An 18243-nucleotide genomic window follows, 5' to 3' on the forward strand; every position below is an offset into this window, starting at 1 on the left:
ACAGAAGCATGACACTGGTCTGGCACGGGATGGCTGCTGTCCGAAGGTGCAGAACAGGAGCAACGGGAGATGGGGAGAGCTGGGTCTGGCCCAGGGAGCTGCTCTGCTCTCCAGTGTGCAGGGGAGGGAGCAGGGCCAGGCGTGGTCGCAGCGGCAGCGCCCCAGGGTCAGCTCTCCGGGCGCTCCGCCGGCGCCTCGCCCTCAGCCCTCTTCTCTGGAGAGGTGTACAGGAAGTTACAGCAGATGTAGAGAGGGAAGATCAGCAGCCTGCTGTCCAGGTTCATGACCACCTGCTCCTGGGACACAAACAGGGCGTGGGACACCTGCCCAGCCAGGCATCAGCAGGCACACACCACTGCCACTAACAGCCCTTCTACACGCTTTAATTACTATCTGTTAAACAGCAGAAGATAATAAAAAAGCCCCAAGAGAGTAACTGACCTTAAGCAGATGTTTTATAGTAAGAACACTGATAAGATAACCTCAACATGCTTATCCCCCTTTGACCCTGCACTGCCAGCACTTCTGCACCACAGACAGCAGGACCTAAGAGATGGCCTAGTGAGCGTCACCTTCAGGCGTGCTGCAAAGAAAGGGACCTTCCTGCCACTGCCAGTTTCAGGGGATTTAACCAGCCAGGCAATCCCTAACAGTACACTTCAGAACACATTGGTTTGTTGGTAGGAATTTTTGAGTTTCACTCTAGGAACTGGTTTTGGGGTAGCAGAAGTCCTACAGTAAGGATGGCATTTAGGAGGAAAAACTTTCTATGGACTCAGCATCTACGTATCACTGCTGATTAGGATTTAAGAAACTCAATGATCGAGTCTTTCAACTTCCTTACTCAATTCTGCTGTCACAGATGGATGGAAATGGGCACATTCTCCTATGAAAACTCTGTTCCTCTCTGAGGCTGTGGTTTATTTTTTTAATAGTGTAATAAAGACCACCAACATCCTTTTAACTCTTCAGATTACAATACAAGAGAGTCTTCAAACAAACTCCAAATTTGCCTCTAAATAAGCTGGAGTCTAATGGATGTATTGTTCTCAGGAGCACCAGGAGCCTGGGAAAGCACAGAGTGGTCCAGCAGAACACCACACTGAGAGTGGAGAGCTTCAGCTGCACATGGGAACTGACTTCCCTGTTATCAACACTAATGACATCCAGCCACCCTGCTCTAGTTACACATCACGAACCAGCTTCATTTCCCTCTACCTCTAAAAGGAACACTTGACATTCCACATAAGCATGACAAGAAGAACAACAACTTCTCTTCAAAAGCAATGTTGACTGCTCAGCATTTTTTTCATGCCTTGGACTCCACAATTCTAGTTCAACAGCTCAAAAATCCACAGACATACCTGGTCCTTCTCAAGCGTCAGGATCTGATAGCCTGTTGTTCTACTGCAGATTACTTTCCCACTGCTATCAAAGGAGGCGAGACGTAACCTAGGGATATACCAACATCCAAATCACAGTCTCCTGTATTATCCTTTCCAGCATGAAGAGTTTCCCCACGGAGACAGAACAGCATTTTCAAACCTAACTAAGGCGGTGACAATGAAACGGAACAGAAGCACGTGCTGAAAGGCTGGCCCAGGGCTCTGGCTGTACCTGAAGGCGATGCTCCTGCGGGGCTGCAGGCTGACCGAGCCGCTGCAGGGCTGGTTCCGCGTGTTCCTCTTGAACACAATGTAGCGGTTCGTGTAGGTCACCAGCAGGTCGAAGCCGAAGTTGAACCCCGTCCACCGCCAGCAGTACTGCAGGACAGGAGTGAAAAACCCAGACAGACAACAACAGTTCAGGTGCCACTACAACACCTCGAACCGGGGAGCGGGACTCTCGGCTGCAGAGGCGTGCAGTGGATTCAAGGATCCCTGCCAACACCCCTGTGAAACACAAGACGTCTTGGTAGGGAAAAAAAAATCATGCTTTCTGCCTTTTTTTTTGTTTGTTGGGTGTGGGTTTTTTGTTGTTGTGTTCTTTTTTCTCCAAAAGATCTGTTACCTGAACACACACAGGTGTACAGAACACTGCGGGGTTGTGGCCGTGACTGTTACACATTTGATACAGGAAGCTTCCTTTTCCAGCTGAAAACAAGCAGCTACCAGTGATCAGAGCTCTCCTTTAACTGCAAGTATTTTACAAGTCTCCAATGACAAGCCGTGGCTACATTCCCTTCTTTCACAAACTGGAAGTTTTTCCAAACATGGGCTTGCTTGCAGCACAAGAGCAGAATTAAACTACTAATTCCTTATTCACCGCAAAGACAGAGAGAGTTTTCATCCTTCTAGGGAGAACAAGATCACTTCTTCAATGCACCATCTCCACTGCATCTTTTTGATGCAGTCTGACAATTAAAACCTACGTGTTTTGAAAATACCAAACATGTCTAAGACATGTCAGCTGTGCACGGACTCAGCCACGTGCTGTACTTACATCACCGTCCTTTGCGAGTTTTCGACCACACCTCATGCTGTTTCCTTCCAGTTCCTCTTTATTTATTTCTTGAGGCCTACAAAAAAAGTGCATCTTTAAGGACACGTGAGCAGCTTTGTGTGGTACTTTAACATGGGAAAGAGAGCAGAGCTGAGCAAGCTCATCTGACCACACCACTGACCCTTCTTTTAGCAGAGATCAGACTAGATGACCTCTTGGGACCCCCTCCCAACCGAGCTGTCCAACGAACTTTCAACTATTCCCCAAAACAGCACTATAAACCACCTTGTGACACCTCAGTTAGGTTAGACTTTCATAAAAGAAACCTTCCAGAACAGAAAATAGCAGCTGTTGCAATGAAATACGTACCCCGATCCTCCTAAAATAACCCAAGTCCTTTTTAAGTGCAGCAGTCTGACTTGCTGGGCACAGAGAGAACTACGTGCTGCTGTGAAGGGACAGCTGCAGGACAGCACTGCCACAAGAAGCACCCACAGAGACACTGTGAAAGATTTCTCAAGTGGCTCGTTATGCAACTTGTCTAAAAAAAGTTTACCCACAGTGATCATGAAGTGCCACAAGCCTCTTGACTCTGTCATCCTATACCAAGGTGAACTTGTTTCACCCAACAGTTTCCACTGGCACTTCAACACACAGAACAATCTTGCAGAGCCAGCGTAAATAAAATCAGTCCCAGCCTTCCAGAGCTGTGTTACTCACTTCACTTTAGACACGATTACCTCATTAAACAAATAAGCAACCACTGCCAGAACATCTTCAAGTTACACTGAGGACAAACGCTTCCAGAGAGCGCTAGAAATCACAATGAAAGGCAACTCTCCCACACACGTGAAATTACAAACCCACAATATCAAACAATGCACTTCAAGCTATAGAAGCAAGAAGAAACGCAGCATCTGTTCTCTTCCTGCTGCACACCCAGCCAGAACTCGAGGCTATGGCTTTTATGAACTAACTCTCTCTGTGGTCTTTTCGCCCCGTTTCTGTAAAAACCAGCCCTGGAAGATCAAGTCGTTTGTGAAGAAGTTAAGCAAATAAGCTAATCATGCTAAACAAATTAATCCAGGAGCCTCCCGTGTGCTTTTTCCACATCTTCTAGCTGAACTGGTTATGTAGCTGACCCAAATTCAGTAATGGGGATAAAAGATTTATTTCGGTTTCATTAGTGACAAATTTCACAAACATCAGTACATAATGCTCAGACAGACATTAGTATGATTCAATTCCTCAGCCTCAGAAGATGCAAAACTTCCAGCTTTAACCACTTACACTACCCTACCATATGCTTAGTGAACAGTCAAGTTACTCTATTTCATCCTTAAATGCTGCCAAAGAGACAATTAGAGTAGAAATTATTCCAGTCATGGACTTGAAAGATCTGTCTTGTATCTGCCAGAGAAGAAACGTTTAATTAAAGGAAAAAAAAGAGTGATCCACTTTAGCACAAGTAACCCTTGAGCAGCTACAGTTCAAAGTCACAAACTCCAGTATTACACTAAAAAAATCCTGAAATTCTGAAGAATGTATAAAATGTTCAGTCCTTTTACATGCAAACTACATCAAGTAGGAGAGAAACATTCTTCTCCCCTCTAAAGTTATCAAAAGATCAAACCACACCACACATTTCAAAGCAGTATCATTTCCATGCTGGCAGCCCCAGAATAAGCAGGTGCAATTCTCTGCACCAGGCAGGATATGGAAATAGAGACTGACTTCAGCTCACGAGGAGTTGGACTTCACATTTTGTTCAGCTTGCTAAGCCTGCGTCCTTATCTCCATGGGAAAAAATATGTTAAGAGACTGATCCAGGCAGTAAGTGAGAGAGGAAGGACAGCAGATCTGGATAAACAGATTGGTCAAATGTCCAAGATATTTGCTTTCCTGCAAAGGAGCAGCTGCACGTCTCCCCTTCCAAGACAGGGCTTACAAACCAGGGGTGTCTCACTGCAGGGGCGCTCCAGCCTGCCAGCACGAGTCAGAGAAGGAGCTCAGGACTTCAGATAACACTGATCTCCTCAGAGATTGTGCTGTGGACTAATGGCATTAGAGCTGAGCTGCACATAACCACAGGTAAGTACCTCACACAGCCCCCATCTCCCTCCTGCACAACTCCAGAGAACACCACGTTCAAAGACAGTTAGCCCATTATTGACTGTTAAACACACAGGAACCCGGATGCCACCTTGAACCACTAAGTCTGCAAACTACTGAAGTCAGAAGCTAAGCTGTACTGAGAACACTACTGTATTTCACCCACTTCTTACCACTGCCATTAATCAAAGACCTTGGCAATGAATGCCAGTGAGAGATTTGGGCAAACAGCTTCTGCTGCTGAGTAAAAAAATTTCTCTGCCTGAGATCTTCAGTAAAAAAAAAAATCCTGTTCTGCAAAAAAAAAAGAAAACTAGACAAGCAAGAAGTGTGGGCAAATACTCTGCTCATGCCAGGAGTCACTGTACCAGCAGCACGGCAGCTGAACAGGAAGTTGTGCATTTCAGAGCTGGTATGATCCCCAACACCCTGACATCAGTTTTGTATGAGCTCCCTTGTTCAGGAGCACGGATATCTGAGGGCTGACAATTAAAATGCCCTCACTGCATTACAGTGAGCTACCAAAAGACATCAAACCAAGCAAGTACACAGTCTTATCTCGTGTCAGAATTTTGATCACTATGTTAATACTCACTTTCACATTAACTGTGGCTCCCACACGAGCTAGAAGGTAACGCACAATCCACGACCGCCTACTGTTAAACATATCAACAACAGCATTACAAGAAAAGCCTTCCCAAGAAAATAACTGTATCAGAAACAGGCTGTGACCACCCCACAGTAATCTTTAGGAGCTGAAGTGATGAGACTCACAATGACACGCTCATTTTCTGGAGTGCTGCTACTGGCAAAAAGAACCACTCCTTAAAAATCTTCACTCTTAAGACTGAAGTCAGAGTCTGAGGGATTTTTATTAACACTATTACATGAAAACATAAAAAAAAAAAGTCTTTTCAAACAGAATTGTACATGTTTAGGAGCAGGTCTATTGGTGGTTGGTTGCTCAGTAATGATCCAGTTTAAAACCTTCAGCTGGAAAATCCTGAACTACTCACTGCCAGAAGTACTCCAAAAGAACACTCCCTCACACTCTAAGGGAAGACAGGAGATGTGGAACTACTGCTGAATGCTGCCACAGGTTGCACTGGCTTCGGCTCAGCTCAGGGCAGCAGCTCTTACGCTTTTCAGATTGCAATTAATGAGTGCAGCCTACCATTGTAATTGAATGTGTTCATCTTCTGAATGGCAAACGCTGGGCTAACAGACTGATGGGTGAAAATAAAGAAGTTGGTTTATTGGGTTTTGAAAGGTAACAAGCATTTTGAAGCTTCCTGACCTGACATTTATCCTCCACACCAAGAACTAGGAGAGGAGACAATGGCATGGGCAACTGCCATGGTCACACTGTGCCATGGTTTCAGTATTTAGAAAGCAATAAAGGGATCTGGCTCAGTGCAAGGTGGCAAAATGCAGGCAGGAAGAAGGGAAGCAGCTTGTGACTGCACACATACGTGTAATACACGTTAACCCAGCATGCCTCTCTGCCCAAACCACCACCACCACCTACAGCCCTCGTCAGGCACAGGCCCAGGAACCCAACTCACACACACGCGACACCCTCCGTGGGGTGGCACACAGTGCAGCTGCATGCAGGTCTCTGAAAGGAAACCAGAAGATGGCATTTCCTCAGTGGTAATGCAATGCCAACACAGCACAGCATGTGGTCTGGGAAGGAGAAAAGGCAGGCTATAAACCAGAGGGATGACAGAGAACGGGGTGGCAGCAGTGGAGAAAGGTGCCCCTGCAGTGGAGACTATTGACCACGGACACCGAGGTGGGGGGAATCTGGGAAATTAGGGGGGAATGAGGCAAGCAGCCCAGAGGACGCCAGTCCCTGCTGGTGCCGGGCCCTTGCTGGCTGCCTGGGAGGCTGGGATGGGAGAGGCAGGACAAAGGTTTGAGTGGAGCTGTCCCTGCATGAATAGAACAAGCCAGATCTCCTCCCGTGCCCGCAGCGTGTGTCCCTCTCAGCACCGCCTCTCGCCCACCCAGCCCAGGCAGGAGGCAGCAGCTCAGAAGAGGCTTCTCCTCCATCTGCTGTACACCTCCTAAAGTCAGCCTTAAAATGGAAGGCTAGTAAGTTTTGCAGCCTCAACACATATCAAAGCAAAACACTGGTGAGAAGTATTAACCAACATGAAAGAAAACACAGAACATCCCTCCCCAGCATTTACCTTTGGTCACACTGTACGAGTTTTCTAGAGTTCTGCTGTTTAAAGGAGATCAGCCAGCTCGAGGGAAGAGATGGCTCCACAGAGAGCAACAGAATTTAAAAGCACTTAAGTGTGCTTCCCCCCACTCCTCTTAATGTAAACTCAAAAAGTTAATCATGTCAGAATTTATATGAGAGGAAGGTTTCTAATTTAAGAAAGATATAAAGGAAAGCCTGTAATATACCTACCCAATATCATTGTCTTGTTCTGCTCTGAGCATGGCAAACCACTGCTGTTTGTAAACAGAGGACAGCCATTCTAAAATTAAAAAAAAATAAATAAGCTTGGTGGTGTCTTTGGAGCTGGGAACGGGGGTGTTCATACACATTTGAAATACAGAAATGAAATACATTGAAATAATAAGGTTACACTTGTTAATTGATGGCCTGTGCAAACCTGATAACACACTCGTGTTACTCATCTCCAGGCCTCAGCTACAGAAGCAGTGGTACAGACAAAAATCAACAGCTAACTCCAGGTAACTCAGGACCACATCCACCCCAGCAAGCATGCACAGTGGCAGAAGGGAGGCAGCTCAGCACCTTCTCTCAGCACACAAAGTTCTGCTCAGCCAAGGGGCCTGTCACCAAGCTCCTGGGAGAAGATGCTGTTTTCTGAACCCCCAGTGGAATGCTACACAAATTAAGAAGCAAACAGAACTAAAGGATAAAAGGAACAGTGAATTATCACAGATACGGTAAAAACAAACAGAAATTGTCCCCTGCCAGGAGTACACACAAATCACACCCTCCTCTGAGAACACCATGAAGATTTTATCGCGGTGGTGATTTAACGGCTGCAACCGGAACAGGAACAAAAACTAATAGTTGGGCAGTCACTTGCACAAAAGGGGTCAGAAGTGCCCAAAAGCACAGTGTGTGAGTTCTAACAAACAGGGGCAAGTACACCAGGTCACATACGAGAACAAACTCTGGAGGAAGGGACTTGGATGGTAGGAACAGTGAGAACTGTGGCCACAAAACCAGAACAGGTACCTGTTGGAGACGTCAAAGGCAGAAGTGGGGGCACAGTGCTGAGACTGCCTTCCAAGTCCCAGTGCAAAATTTAAAACCAGTCCTTACCCAAACAATTCCAGAGCTAAAATTCAAGACTGTGATAGGACCAGAGTGGGAATGAACTGAAGTACGACAGGAAGTATAAAAATTATTTAAGGAAAACTACACAGGTAAAGAACAGAGGATGGCTGTGCTAGGAGGAATAAATAACCCAGTCAGGAGACAGGGCATCTGCTCAGGCTCTGTGCATGCCTGTATCTATCTTATACACCATACTCCAACTGTAGCTGAACAATGAACCCTTCCCCTTACAGACACTGTATTTCTGACTCCTGATATCTTTTCTAAGCAAACAAGAACAGGCTCTGCTGTGAACTCCTAGCACAGTGTTTCAGTCTCCTCCTGCAGATCCTATGCACATATGGAATATATTAAAAAAAAAAACACACACACAATTTTTTTCAGCTATTCAGCATGACTTCCCTCTTCTCCTCCCTGAGAACAACTTCATCCAGAACAAGGTAAAAGGCTCACACTGCAATACAAGCTACCTAGGAGCTTCCATGCTCGTAGACTCTCTTGGATACAATGCAGTCCCTGAAGTCCTGGATGCAGGCAGCCAATAGCCTGTTTGAAAGCCCACCACCAATATCTGTCAAAGCCCCCTTGCAAATGATGAGCAAAAGCTCCTCATCTTAACACTGCTTTTGGCTACAAACTGGTATCAACAGATGACAAGGGCTATCAAGTCTGGAACTCTTACAAGCACTTCATATATGCACAGAGGTCTCCACACTGTGCTCTTCTTCCCACCACACTCTCCCCATTCTCTTGGAATTCAAGATTTTTGGTTTTTTTTTAAAATTAATAATCAGTGGTGAAGCACGAGCATCAGATACTCTTTCCTTCAGAAGCTGTCACCACACTGCCTTTCCCACTGTATGACTACAAAGCAACAAAGCCTATTTCAGCATTTATCACAGCTTGTGAACTACTTAACTACAAAAGAACAAACATTTTGCTCTCCAATACTTTGTGAACTATGTGAAAATTACACATTCTTGTTCAATAAGCAGAAGCACATCAGCCTCAGCTGCAATTAATCTTCTAATAGTTTAAAAAACCTTCTTCCTCTGATATGCATCGATGGAAGCCTTCTGAATTTGAATACAGACACAAAATTTATCCACTAAAAAAAAGGTTGTCCATCACAGTTCTTGTAAGTAATGATAGCAGCAACATCAGGACAAGGAAATTCAGTGTAGTACTGCCAAATTTCTGGTTTGCTACATCTGATTCACATGCTGACAAAGCCACTTCACAAGGAAATGATCCACAGTTCTCCTGTGTCATCAGTAAAGTCAGGATCAAGAAGGTCATTCACCCAAAGTCATCTTATGTTTTATTAGAGTAAAGATGCCTTGATACTTTGATTGTAATCTGTACTGATCTTAAGTAAGGTGGATTCTATTTACTTTCTGCATCACTGAAGCATATAAAGTATCACATATCAAGGATCGGCTCTGTTCTTCCGGGACTGTTATGCACAACACGAAGTGCTGTCCCTCGCTGGAGGTTGGGAACTGCCCCATCTGCCGGGCGCTGGAGGGGACCCTGCAGCCACAGCCCGAGGCTCGGAAGGCGCTGGCTCCACCTGCTGCCGAGAGCAGCCCCGAGCAGGCGCCTGAGCACAGGCACTGCCTGGGCACGCCACTGTCAGAACCAGTGCAGGAGCCTCTCCTCCAGCCAGTAAGGCAAGCTAAAGCAGAGCCCGGAGCAGGGAAAGCCAGTAGCGACCGGCCCCCTCCACACACGAGACTGGCAGGTTTCTAGTGAGGAAGGACCTGACCCCTTCCACAGGGAGCCCCAACAGCCTCTGCCAGCTGCAGCCACAAGAGGTTTCAAAGCCCAAGGTGCTCACCGTTACCTGGATGTGTAGCTACAGAGAGCACCTACAGCACTATTTCTGGCAGACAGTGGATGCAGCAGTGCCAGGAAGACACACCAAGCACAGGGATACTCCCTGCACCCCCTCGATGGCAAGGGAAGTGTTTTAAAGGCATCTCAGAGTTTGACCAGGCTAGCAGGCTTCAAAAGAGATACCCTGATGAGTCTGTTTCGGCATCAGATCATCGCTCTGTTGGTATCTATGGCAGCATGAAGGAAAAAGCCAAAGGGACTGAAAAAAAATACAACTTCATTTTAGGGGAAGACAGGAGTGGAGCTCAAAGACAGGTTAAATATTTACATATGGCAAGAGTCCAAAGTGACCTCCAAGGCTACACATATGGACAGATAACAAGAAGTTAGAAATAGTAGTGATAAAGAGCTCAAAGCTCTTAATTGACATTTGGCACTGACACCTATAAACAAACATCAGAGACACAGATAAATGGGTAACTACCCTGGGGACAGACACTAAAAAGACAAAAAAATAATCAAAGCTGTGTACATGAGAGCTAGGAAGAAAAACTGTCAAGAGAGTCAAGATGCAAAATTCAACACCAAGATTCAGCTGTGATGAGGGAACACTGCACAGATTGAAACAGGGAGCAAAGAGACCAGGAGCCAATTCAAAAGCAGAGCATGAGAAGTCCAAACACTGTTACAAGGAGTGCAAATAATTCTGGGGATAGAGAAAAAGGAAAAAAAACAAACAAATTTTCAAAAATGAGAAAGAGGAGGGGTGAGTGTTTCACATGAGGGGAACAAGGGCACCCTCAGTAAGTTTGGAGATGACACCAAACTGAGCAGGAGCATTGAGCTGCTGGAGGGTCGGGAGGCTGTGGAGGGGTCTGGACAGGATGGATCCATGGGCCAAGGGCAGCTGTGTGAGGTTTAACAAGGCCACGTGCTGGGTCACAACCACCACAGCAAACTCTCCAGGCTTGGGGAAGATTGGCTGGAACGTGCCTGGCAGAGAAGGCCCTGGGGGTGCTGGTGGCCAGCCGGCTGGACATGAGCCAGTGTGTGCCCAGGTGGCCAAGAAGGCCACCAGCATCCTGGCCTGGATCAGAAATGGTGTGACCAGCAGGAGCAGGGAAGTGATTGTGGCCCAGGACTGGGCACTAGGGAGGCCACAGCTTGAGGACTGGGGTCAGTTCTGGGCATCACAGCTTAAAATGTTGTGGGGCTGGAGTGGGTCCAGAGAAGGGCAACGAAGCTGGCGAAGGGTCTGGGGAACATGGCTTGTGAGAAGCAGCTGAGGGACTGGGGGGTGTTTAGTCTGGAGAAGAGGAGGCCAAGGGGAGACCTTCTGGCTCTCTACAACTGCCTGAAAGGAGGTTGTTGCAAGGTGGGGGTTGGTCTCTTCTCCCAAGTAACACAAGACAGGACCAGAGGAAATGGGCTGACGTTGTGCCAGGAGGTTTTGATTGGCTATGAGGAAGAATTTCTTTACTGTATGAGTAGTCAGGCATTGGCCCAGGTTGCCCAGGGAGGTGGTAGATTCACCATCCCTGAAGGTGTTCAAAAAACATGTGGATGTGGTACTTCAGGACATGGTTTAGTGCTCATGGGAGCGTTGGCTTGACAGTTGGACTTGATGACCTCAGAGCTCTTTTCCAACCTTAATGATTCTACAATTCTCTAAAAGCCACAAGTGACAGTGGCAATCATTTTCAAGTGAGAAACCAACTTGATAATTCATTTCCAGAAAAGAAATCCAGACAAGAGTAGAATATTTAAATATCCTATCTCCTCCCAAGCATCCTAAACATCTGTTAGTAAATAACACTTCTGCCATCTTCAGGGACAAGAGTTCACAGCACTCTGTGCTTTTAGTTTTAATTTTCAGGTATTATTCAACATCTTATCAAAAATTACCCAGTTCTTTTTAGAAAGATAGTGGCAGGAAACAGCTGAGTCCTAGCAGACTTTGCTTCCTCAAAAAGGAAAGGTTTTAGCATGTCTGAGGCTCTGGGGTCACTGAAACACTGCTAATGTACAATGTGTTGATTATAGAGCATTTAACTATCAATAAAATACTTTAACACATGTACATGGGAGTCTTTTAAGACTTTTACACATGTATATTTAACATTCTGCTTCTGCTGAATCCTCAGCCACAACTCAGAAGCGGGAGATACACACACGAGCAGTTAAGAGCCGTACACACTCAGATCTTCCCAAGTACTCTCGGGCACCACAGGCTGGGAAAGGCCCATGGAGCTGCCCACCCGAGTGTCCACCCACCTGAGGGTACCAGGGAGTCCCTCTCAATAATTCTGGCTGACGCCAGGTCACTGATGATGTACTGCAACCTCAGGTGAGCGAACACCGGCAGGAAGGCGCCGCCCTGCTCCGACTCCAGGAACGCCACGGCAGCCCCAGAATCTGCAAGACAGAGCACCTCTATCACAGCTGGCTTCCCAAAATACTTCCCAGATCCTATTCAGAGCTGAGACTGAGTTTTCACTTAAAGCTCAGTGCTCTCTCCATGCGGAGGATCTGCCACGGGGACCACTGAGAGAGGAGATGGGCAGGTGTGGCAGTGGGGGCAGACCACCACCCTGTGTGCCCCGGGGCTCCCCAGCCCAAGGCCAGGGTGGCTGATCTTACCCTTCCTGCGCTTGGCAAACCAGGCATCAGCTTCGCCCAAGAGCTGCTTCAAAGGCCCGTTCCAAGAAGGCACTAGCTGAAGGAACATCCACTAGGCAAATTAAACACGTTCTAGTGAGTTAATGGAAGTTTGCAAATGAGAAATACAAGCGTTATTAAAAGAATGTTTTCATAATGCTTTCCTTCCTACAAAGATTCTGGCAGTCTAGAAACACTTTCAGTATTTACCAAAAGGGCTAAAATTCTCATCACAGTACAAATCAACTGCTGCTCAGGAGAACAACTTCACAAAGCCCCAGCCAGCCCCTTTGCCAGGTACCTTTTTGAGTGCAGTATACACGTCCATCTCCACTTGCATTACAAACAGGTTAGAAGAGCTAATCAGCTGTCTCATGAGGTTTATACTGAGAAAACAAAACCACGTGAGAGTTCTGTGAGACAGTAAAGACTAAAACAAGAAAGCAAGCTCAGTAACAATCAACCATCAATAACCCAGGAAGCAACCTGCAGTGAGCAATATGCTTTGGAAAAAATTGTATTTCATCCGTGGAAGTTAACTGAAGCCCAAGTACCTGAGTTCTTTGAAGAGTTCGACACTTTGATGAGTCATCAGGTTATTCAAGAGCCACTCAAGGCACCTAGATTAAAAGCAAGGAGTTAGCACCTTCATTTTTTTCTTACCTATGTTAACATTCCTGCAGTAGTTGCTCAGGCTCACAAAGCCTGACTATGTACTGCACAGTTCTGAAATGCTGCTTTAACTCAACACATGAATTCATAAAAAGTTAAAATATAAAAAAGGTTTATTTTCAAAACATGAAGTTCACCATAATATTTTCCAACATTTTCTTAAAAGTTTCATTTAGTTTCTCTCAGGCTACAATGACAGCTAAATTCAAAGTACAGTTAATGCCACAAAAAGCTCTGAGAATACTGCAGAAGGAAGCAGTCTACATTTACCTCAGCATTCTGCTCCCAAATGTGTCATTATCCCTCCCAATTAAGATAAACTTCTGAATATTAAAGCAGCTTTGTGATAAAAGTCAGTGATCACAAGATTCATTTAATTGTCATGTTGAAGACCAAACACATTGTCCTTGCTAACACACTTCAGTAACTCATTCATTCACAGCAGAGGCCAATCAATCTCTATCAATTTTAAGGGAACTGATTATAGCAGAAACCCAAAAACCAAACAGGTGAAGCAGAGCCCGACTCAGAGAGCTAAAAAAAATAAATTCATTAACCTGAGCATTGTTTTCCTGTTTGTAAATTCACACTGTTCATTAGCCACCTACAAAGCAGCCCACAGGAAGTTAATTCTTACTTTTTCTTCACAGAGTCCAACCCGTACGTCCCCGCTGAGTTGTAATAACCACACACAGTTTTGGCATTAATGGTTTCCTTCATTGTTTCACCACACTGCTGGATTAGCCCATCCTGGGGGGAGGAAAAGACCCACAAATATTCAGAGTTTCCAACAGGAAGTGTCAAAGACTGTGCAGTTCATACAAATTTTAATGCCTAAACAATTACCAAAGTCACATGTTCTACAGTGACCTATGCTACCCTCAGAAAAATAGATTATTTTTATTCCTTAAGAACATATGATGTGAAAGAACAGCTTAACAAATGCCTTCAGGGTAGAACAAACAAGCTACTAAAACATATTTTAATCTACTTCTAGATACGAGTCTCAAAGAGGCACTTAATATTACAGCTGCCTCTTAACCATAGCATTTTTAAACAAAACCACTGCATTATGTTTTGGGTTTTTCCCCACTTTGTCTTTAAAAGATGATTCATTGCTCTAGGTGAAACAGTACTCGTGTGTATGTTATGAACTGTTATCTTCACCTGAAAAGAAAGTGTAAAAATACTGTGTATTTATTACTTACAAGCTGCAGCATGCAGGCTGCTGCCAGGAGAGCAACCACTCGACTGGGTTTTATCAACACATCATCTCTGTACAGCGAGCCAAAAGCCACCTGCAGAGCTGAAAAGAGGCAAAGTGTCAGACCAAGACAGGGCACTGAGCAGGGACAGACAAAAGAATCCTTAAATGAAACCAAACCCCTTCAGCAGGTATTCTGTACAGCCTTCTTTGCTCTGCAGAGAAAGCCACTGTTTACCTAAGCACACACAAAAGATGAAAACACAAACCGTGTGTTTCACATGTCAATATTAACGTATAAAGCACAGCCCTTCTCCCTAGCTAAACAAAACATCCATCTCAAACAGCCACCAAGTCATGCCATGGAGCAATGTGGAAAGCTAGATACAAAGAAGTTCTGTGTCAAGATTCTTCTCTGCTATCAGTTGCTAGCACAAGGGTGAGATACTGCTGTGATGCTGCAAGTCTGCCTGTAATTTTTTGGAAAAACACTATTTCTTCACTCTGTGGCACTTGGAACCACAGCAGCACATCCTGCCAGCTCCTGCCAGTCACCTGCCAGGACGCTGCTCAGCAGCTCCTCAGGAGCAGGCAGATAAGATGTGGTTCTCACTCTGCACTGGGGTCTCCAAGGAGCTGCACACATCGACCTGAGAAGGCCCAGTGCCAAAACACCATGGGAAGTGGTGGCTTCTCAGCTGTGCTGCCCAGCTCAGGGCTCCAAAACTGAATTCAGCTCTGCTGATGACCCAAGTTAAGCTCAAAGCTGAATCACCACAGAACTCATTCTCTCAAGTTTCTAATTTATTAATTTGAAAATAATTCTTATAAAAATTAATAATTTTTTTCCGTTCTTTTTTGTCAGAGTTTATATTAAAATAAAAGGTTCCCACATACCTTCTATATCAATATTTTGGTCAGGAATTTCCAGCTCTATGACATTCATATTAGATTCTTTCCAAGATCCACTGAACATACTGGAAAAGTAGCCTGACTGTATGAGTGAAGAGGAGAAAAAAAGAACTCAAGTAGGAGATTTCATTCAAATTAGTACCGTCAAAAGCAGCACATGGAACAAAAAATCATTAATATTTACCTTTGTGCAGAACAAAATGTATTAAGGGAACTTTTCACAAGCTAGAACATTCTGACATACTTGAGGAAGGGGTAATTCTGAAAGTTCTCAATTTCTGACAGTGAAAATGTGTATAGAAAATTTGGACTGCGTGTCTATAATCAGACTAAGTAAAGAGCTTTAGAAGGCCAGAAAAGCCACATAAGCTCTTTTCCTACAAACCACACCACCAATGGGAATATAATTAGTCCTTAATGTTACTGGCAGACAGCAAATCCTGCAGGCATTAGAGAATGCCAGTTTGGGTATTAGGGAAAAATAAAACAACAAAACAAACCAAAGAGCATGCAAGACATACAAATCAATCTACAAGGTTGTAGTCTCATACCAAGGACACGTACACATACACCATTTATGTAAATATACCTTTTATTATAAAGTGTAAGGCATATAAAACTAGAATTTGACAGGTTTCCATCCAAATGGAGTGAAATACACTGCTCTACTAGGATTCATGACTTTCCTTCTCAGCAGCAGATGTGCCCATTATGAGATGCTATCACTCACTGAAGTTTACCTGAGAGATCAAAAAAATAAAGTCTATTTGTACAGCACCATATGCCCTGACCACTTATTCCCCCTTCCAATTTGGGGCAGCACACAGCATAAAATCAATTGTTGATTTTGTCTGATTTCATAAACATCTCTACCCCTTCGGCACATGCCCTGGCCAGGCTGACACACAACACTGCTCCCAAACCTGGCTCATCTTGCCAGTCCTCATGGGGCTGCCTCAGCTCTGCCAGGTACACCAGCTCCTCCATTTCATGAGGATTTATCATGTCAGTGAACAGCATCAGAAGAAGAAAATCCTCTGGTTCTGGAACCCGCCATTCGCAGGCAGAGCACCGGCTCACTGCCACTGACAAAACCAAACGCAGCAACTTGTGAGACCAGGGAAACAGAAAGATTTGGGCTGAGCTATCAGGCAGTCTGTTCAACCAGTCCTAGTTTCATTAAGGGTAACGTACAGAGAGAGTTATTTTTAATGCCCAAAAGTACTTCACCTATAGTAACATGATTCCAATGACCCAGCATGAATTGAGAAGATGAGCTGACTTTGGAAAATGGTGAACTCAGCCACAAAACTTCACCTCACCTGAACTCCACTCCTACAAGAAGGCCTCCACAGAACAAAAATCACAATTTCCAAAGTCACAAAACCACACAATCGTTTAGGTTGGAAAAGACCTTTGAGATCATCAAGTACAAGTGCTGACTGTTGAGACCAAGTCTGTTAAAAAGCATCCACAGCAGAAATTCAATATTCACTTTGAGCGATCAACCCATGCTAAAAGTTTAAGGAGTAGCTTCACAAACTTGAGATGAGGCCAGTGCAAATTACTGCTGCACTAACACAACAACAAAATCCCAAGAATACACTTCTACCATCACCTTTTACAGCAGAGAACCTGCACTGGGCCTGCCGAGCATCTCCCAGTGACACCTTCACCCCGGCACACACGAAACTGGCTGTGTTTGACTGCAGCCAACAAAGAAGTGCACCCGTTTTTTTTTCCAGGTGTAACACCTGAAATTACTCTCTCTTCTCACTTCAAATTGCTTCAGAGGTCCGACTCCTACTGTAAACTTAACAGCACAACTGGATCAGACACTTCAAGACAAAGCCACGGTTACCCCCCACTTCTGTCACAGGAAAAGTAACAATGGGCACAAAGTAAAGACAGCAGTACCTTGTCACTCCCAAAACACAAGAAACAACACCAAGAAAATTAATAAACCTCAACAGAAACCCAAAATAAAACACTTGTAGAAACAGCATCTTCTTTGTAGGTACACACTAAAATTTACTCCTTTCAGAGGTTCTGAGACCTTCCTCATGCAGCAGCAAGAACACCCTTCATCCAAGGATGAACACAATGAACAGAGACCCAGTTCCAGCAATTTCACTTCAGGTTCCTCTACCCGAGTCCAAACGAACAGTCAAACTGCCCTGGGTTAGCACAGGCTTTACAGACTCCTTCTGGAAGCACCGTCTTTGCTCTGCAATAGTATTAACGTTGCAGGAGACTATCAGCCATCTGTTTAGCAAACAAAAACATCTCAGGACATCAACAGACAATTTTCGTGACTGTTTTCACACAGGATGTGCCAAAGTTAAGGCAGAAAGATTAAAAAGGAAAAAAATGCAGGAGACAGAACTGAGGAAAGTTCCCAAGCACGAAGCTTGAGCTACACTTCCTAACACTGCTAACAACAGCACAACATCAGTTGTTTAACGGCTTGCATCCACAGAAAGAGTGACAAATCTGAAATATAAGGGGAAAAAAAGAAAAAAAACTCCATCCATCCACACGTAAAATTTATCAGCTATTCTTTTATTAAAAATACAGTTTCCATTGCAAGAAAGAAAGGTGGCACTTACCTGACACAAATAAATCTTATGCAGGTTCCACTCCTCTCCCAGAGCACAAATTTTGATATCGCTGTTCTCGCCATTCAAAAACAGAGTCTGATAGATATACTTAGAAGTGCTTTTCAACTTTTTCCTATGCAAAAAGGCAAAGGAGACGCACTCTTTCAAATTTGTTTTGTTACAGAACCAGCACTAAGTATAAAAAACTCGGCATATTTCTTTCCCTCTCCCCAGGACGTTCTGCCCCCGGCCCTTCCGTCGCTGCCCCATGTGCTCGCCTAACGTCCCCGCTCACTTCCCCTTCTCTTGTTTACTGCAGCTGCTTCTGGGACCTTTCCAAAGCGAGCACGACACTAACCCCAGCAGCAGCCCCGCGGTCACACCAGCCCCTTCTCCTCCCCTCTCCCCTTTCCTCCCTCCCGCTCGGGGGAACGCCGTCGTGTGCCCTTGGCCGCCGGGCTCGCCCCTCGGGT

General features: G+C 45.0%; 1 protein-coding gene across 1 annotated transcript; it reads right to left on the reverse strand.

Annotated features, from left to right (window-relative positions):
* Positions 1-167: 167 nt before the first annotated feature.
* GMCL1 (germ cell-less, spermatogenesis associated 1) lies at positions 168-17903 on the reverse strand (the record flags this gene model as incomplete). Its single annotated transcript, XM_008938057.1, has 13 exons — positions 168-296; positions 1365-1452; positions 1618-1763; positions 2443-2518; positions 6977-7046; positions 11999-12139; positions 12365-12455; positions 12684-12768; positions 12937-13002; positions 13692-13804; positions 14263-14360; positions 15156-15252; positions 17780-17903. Coding segments are annotated over 13 exons (1324 nt in total), but the record flags the coding sequence as incomplete, so codon positions are not given.
* Between the last annotated feature and the right edge of the window lie 340 nt (positions 17904-18243).

Source organism: Merops nubicus, unplaced genomic scaffold, assembly GCF_000691845.1.
Source record: "Merops nubicus isolate BGI_N331 unplaced genomic scaffold, ASM69184v1 scaffold38883, whole genome shotgun sequence".
Taxonomy (NCBI): Eukaryota; Metazoa; Chordata; class Aves; order Coraciiformes; family Meropidae; genus Merops; species Merops nubicus.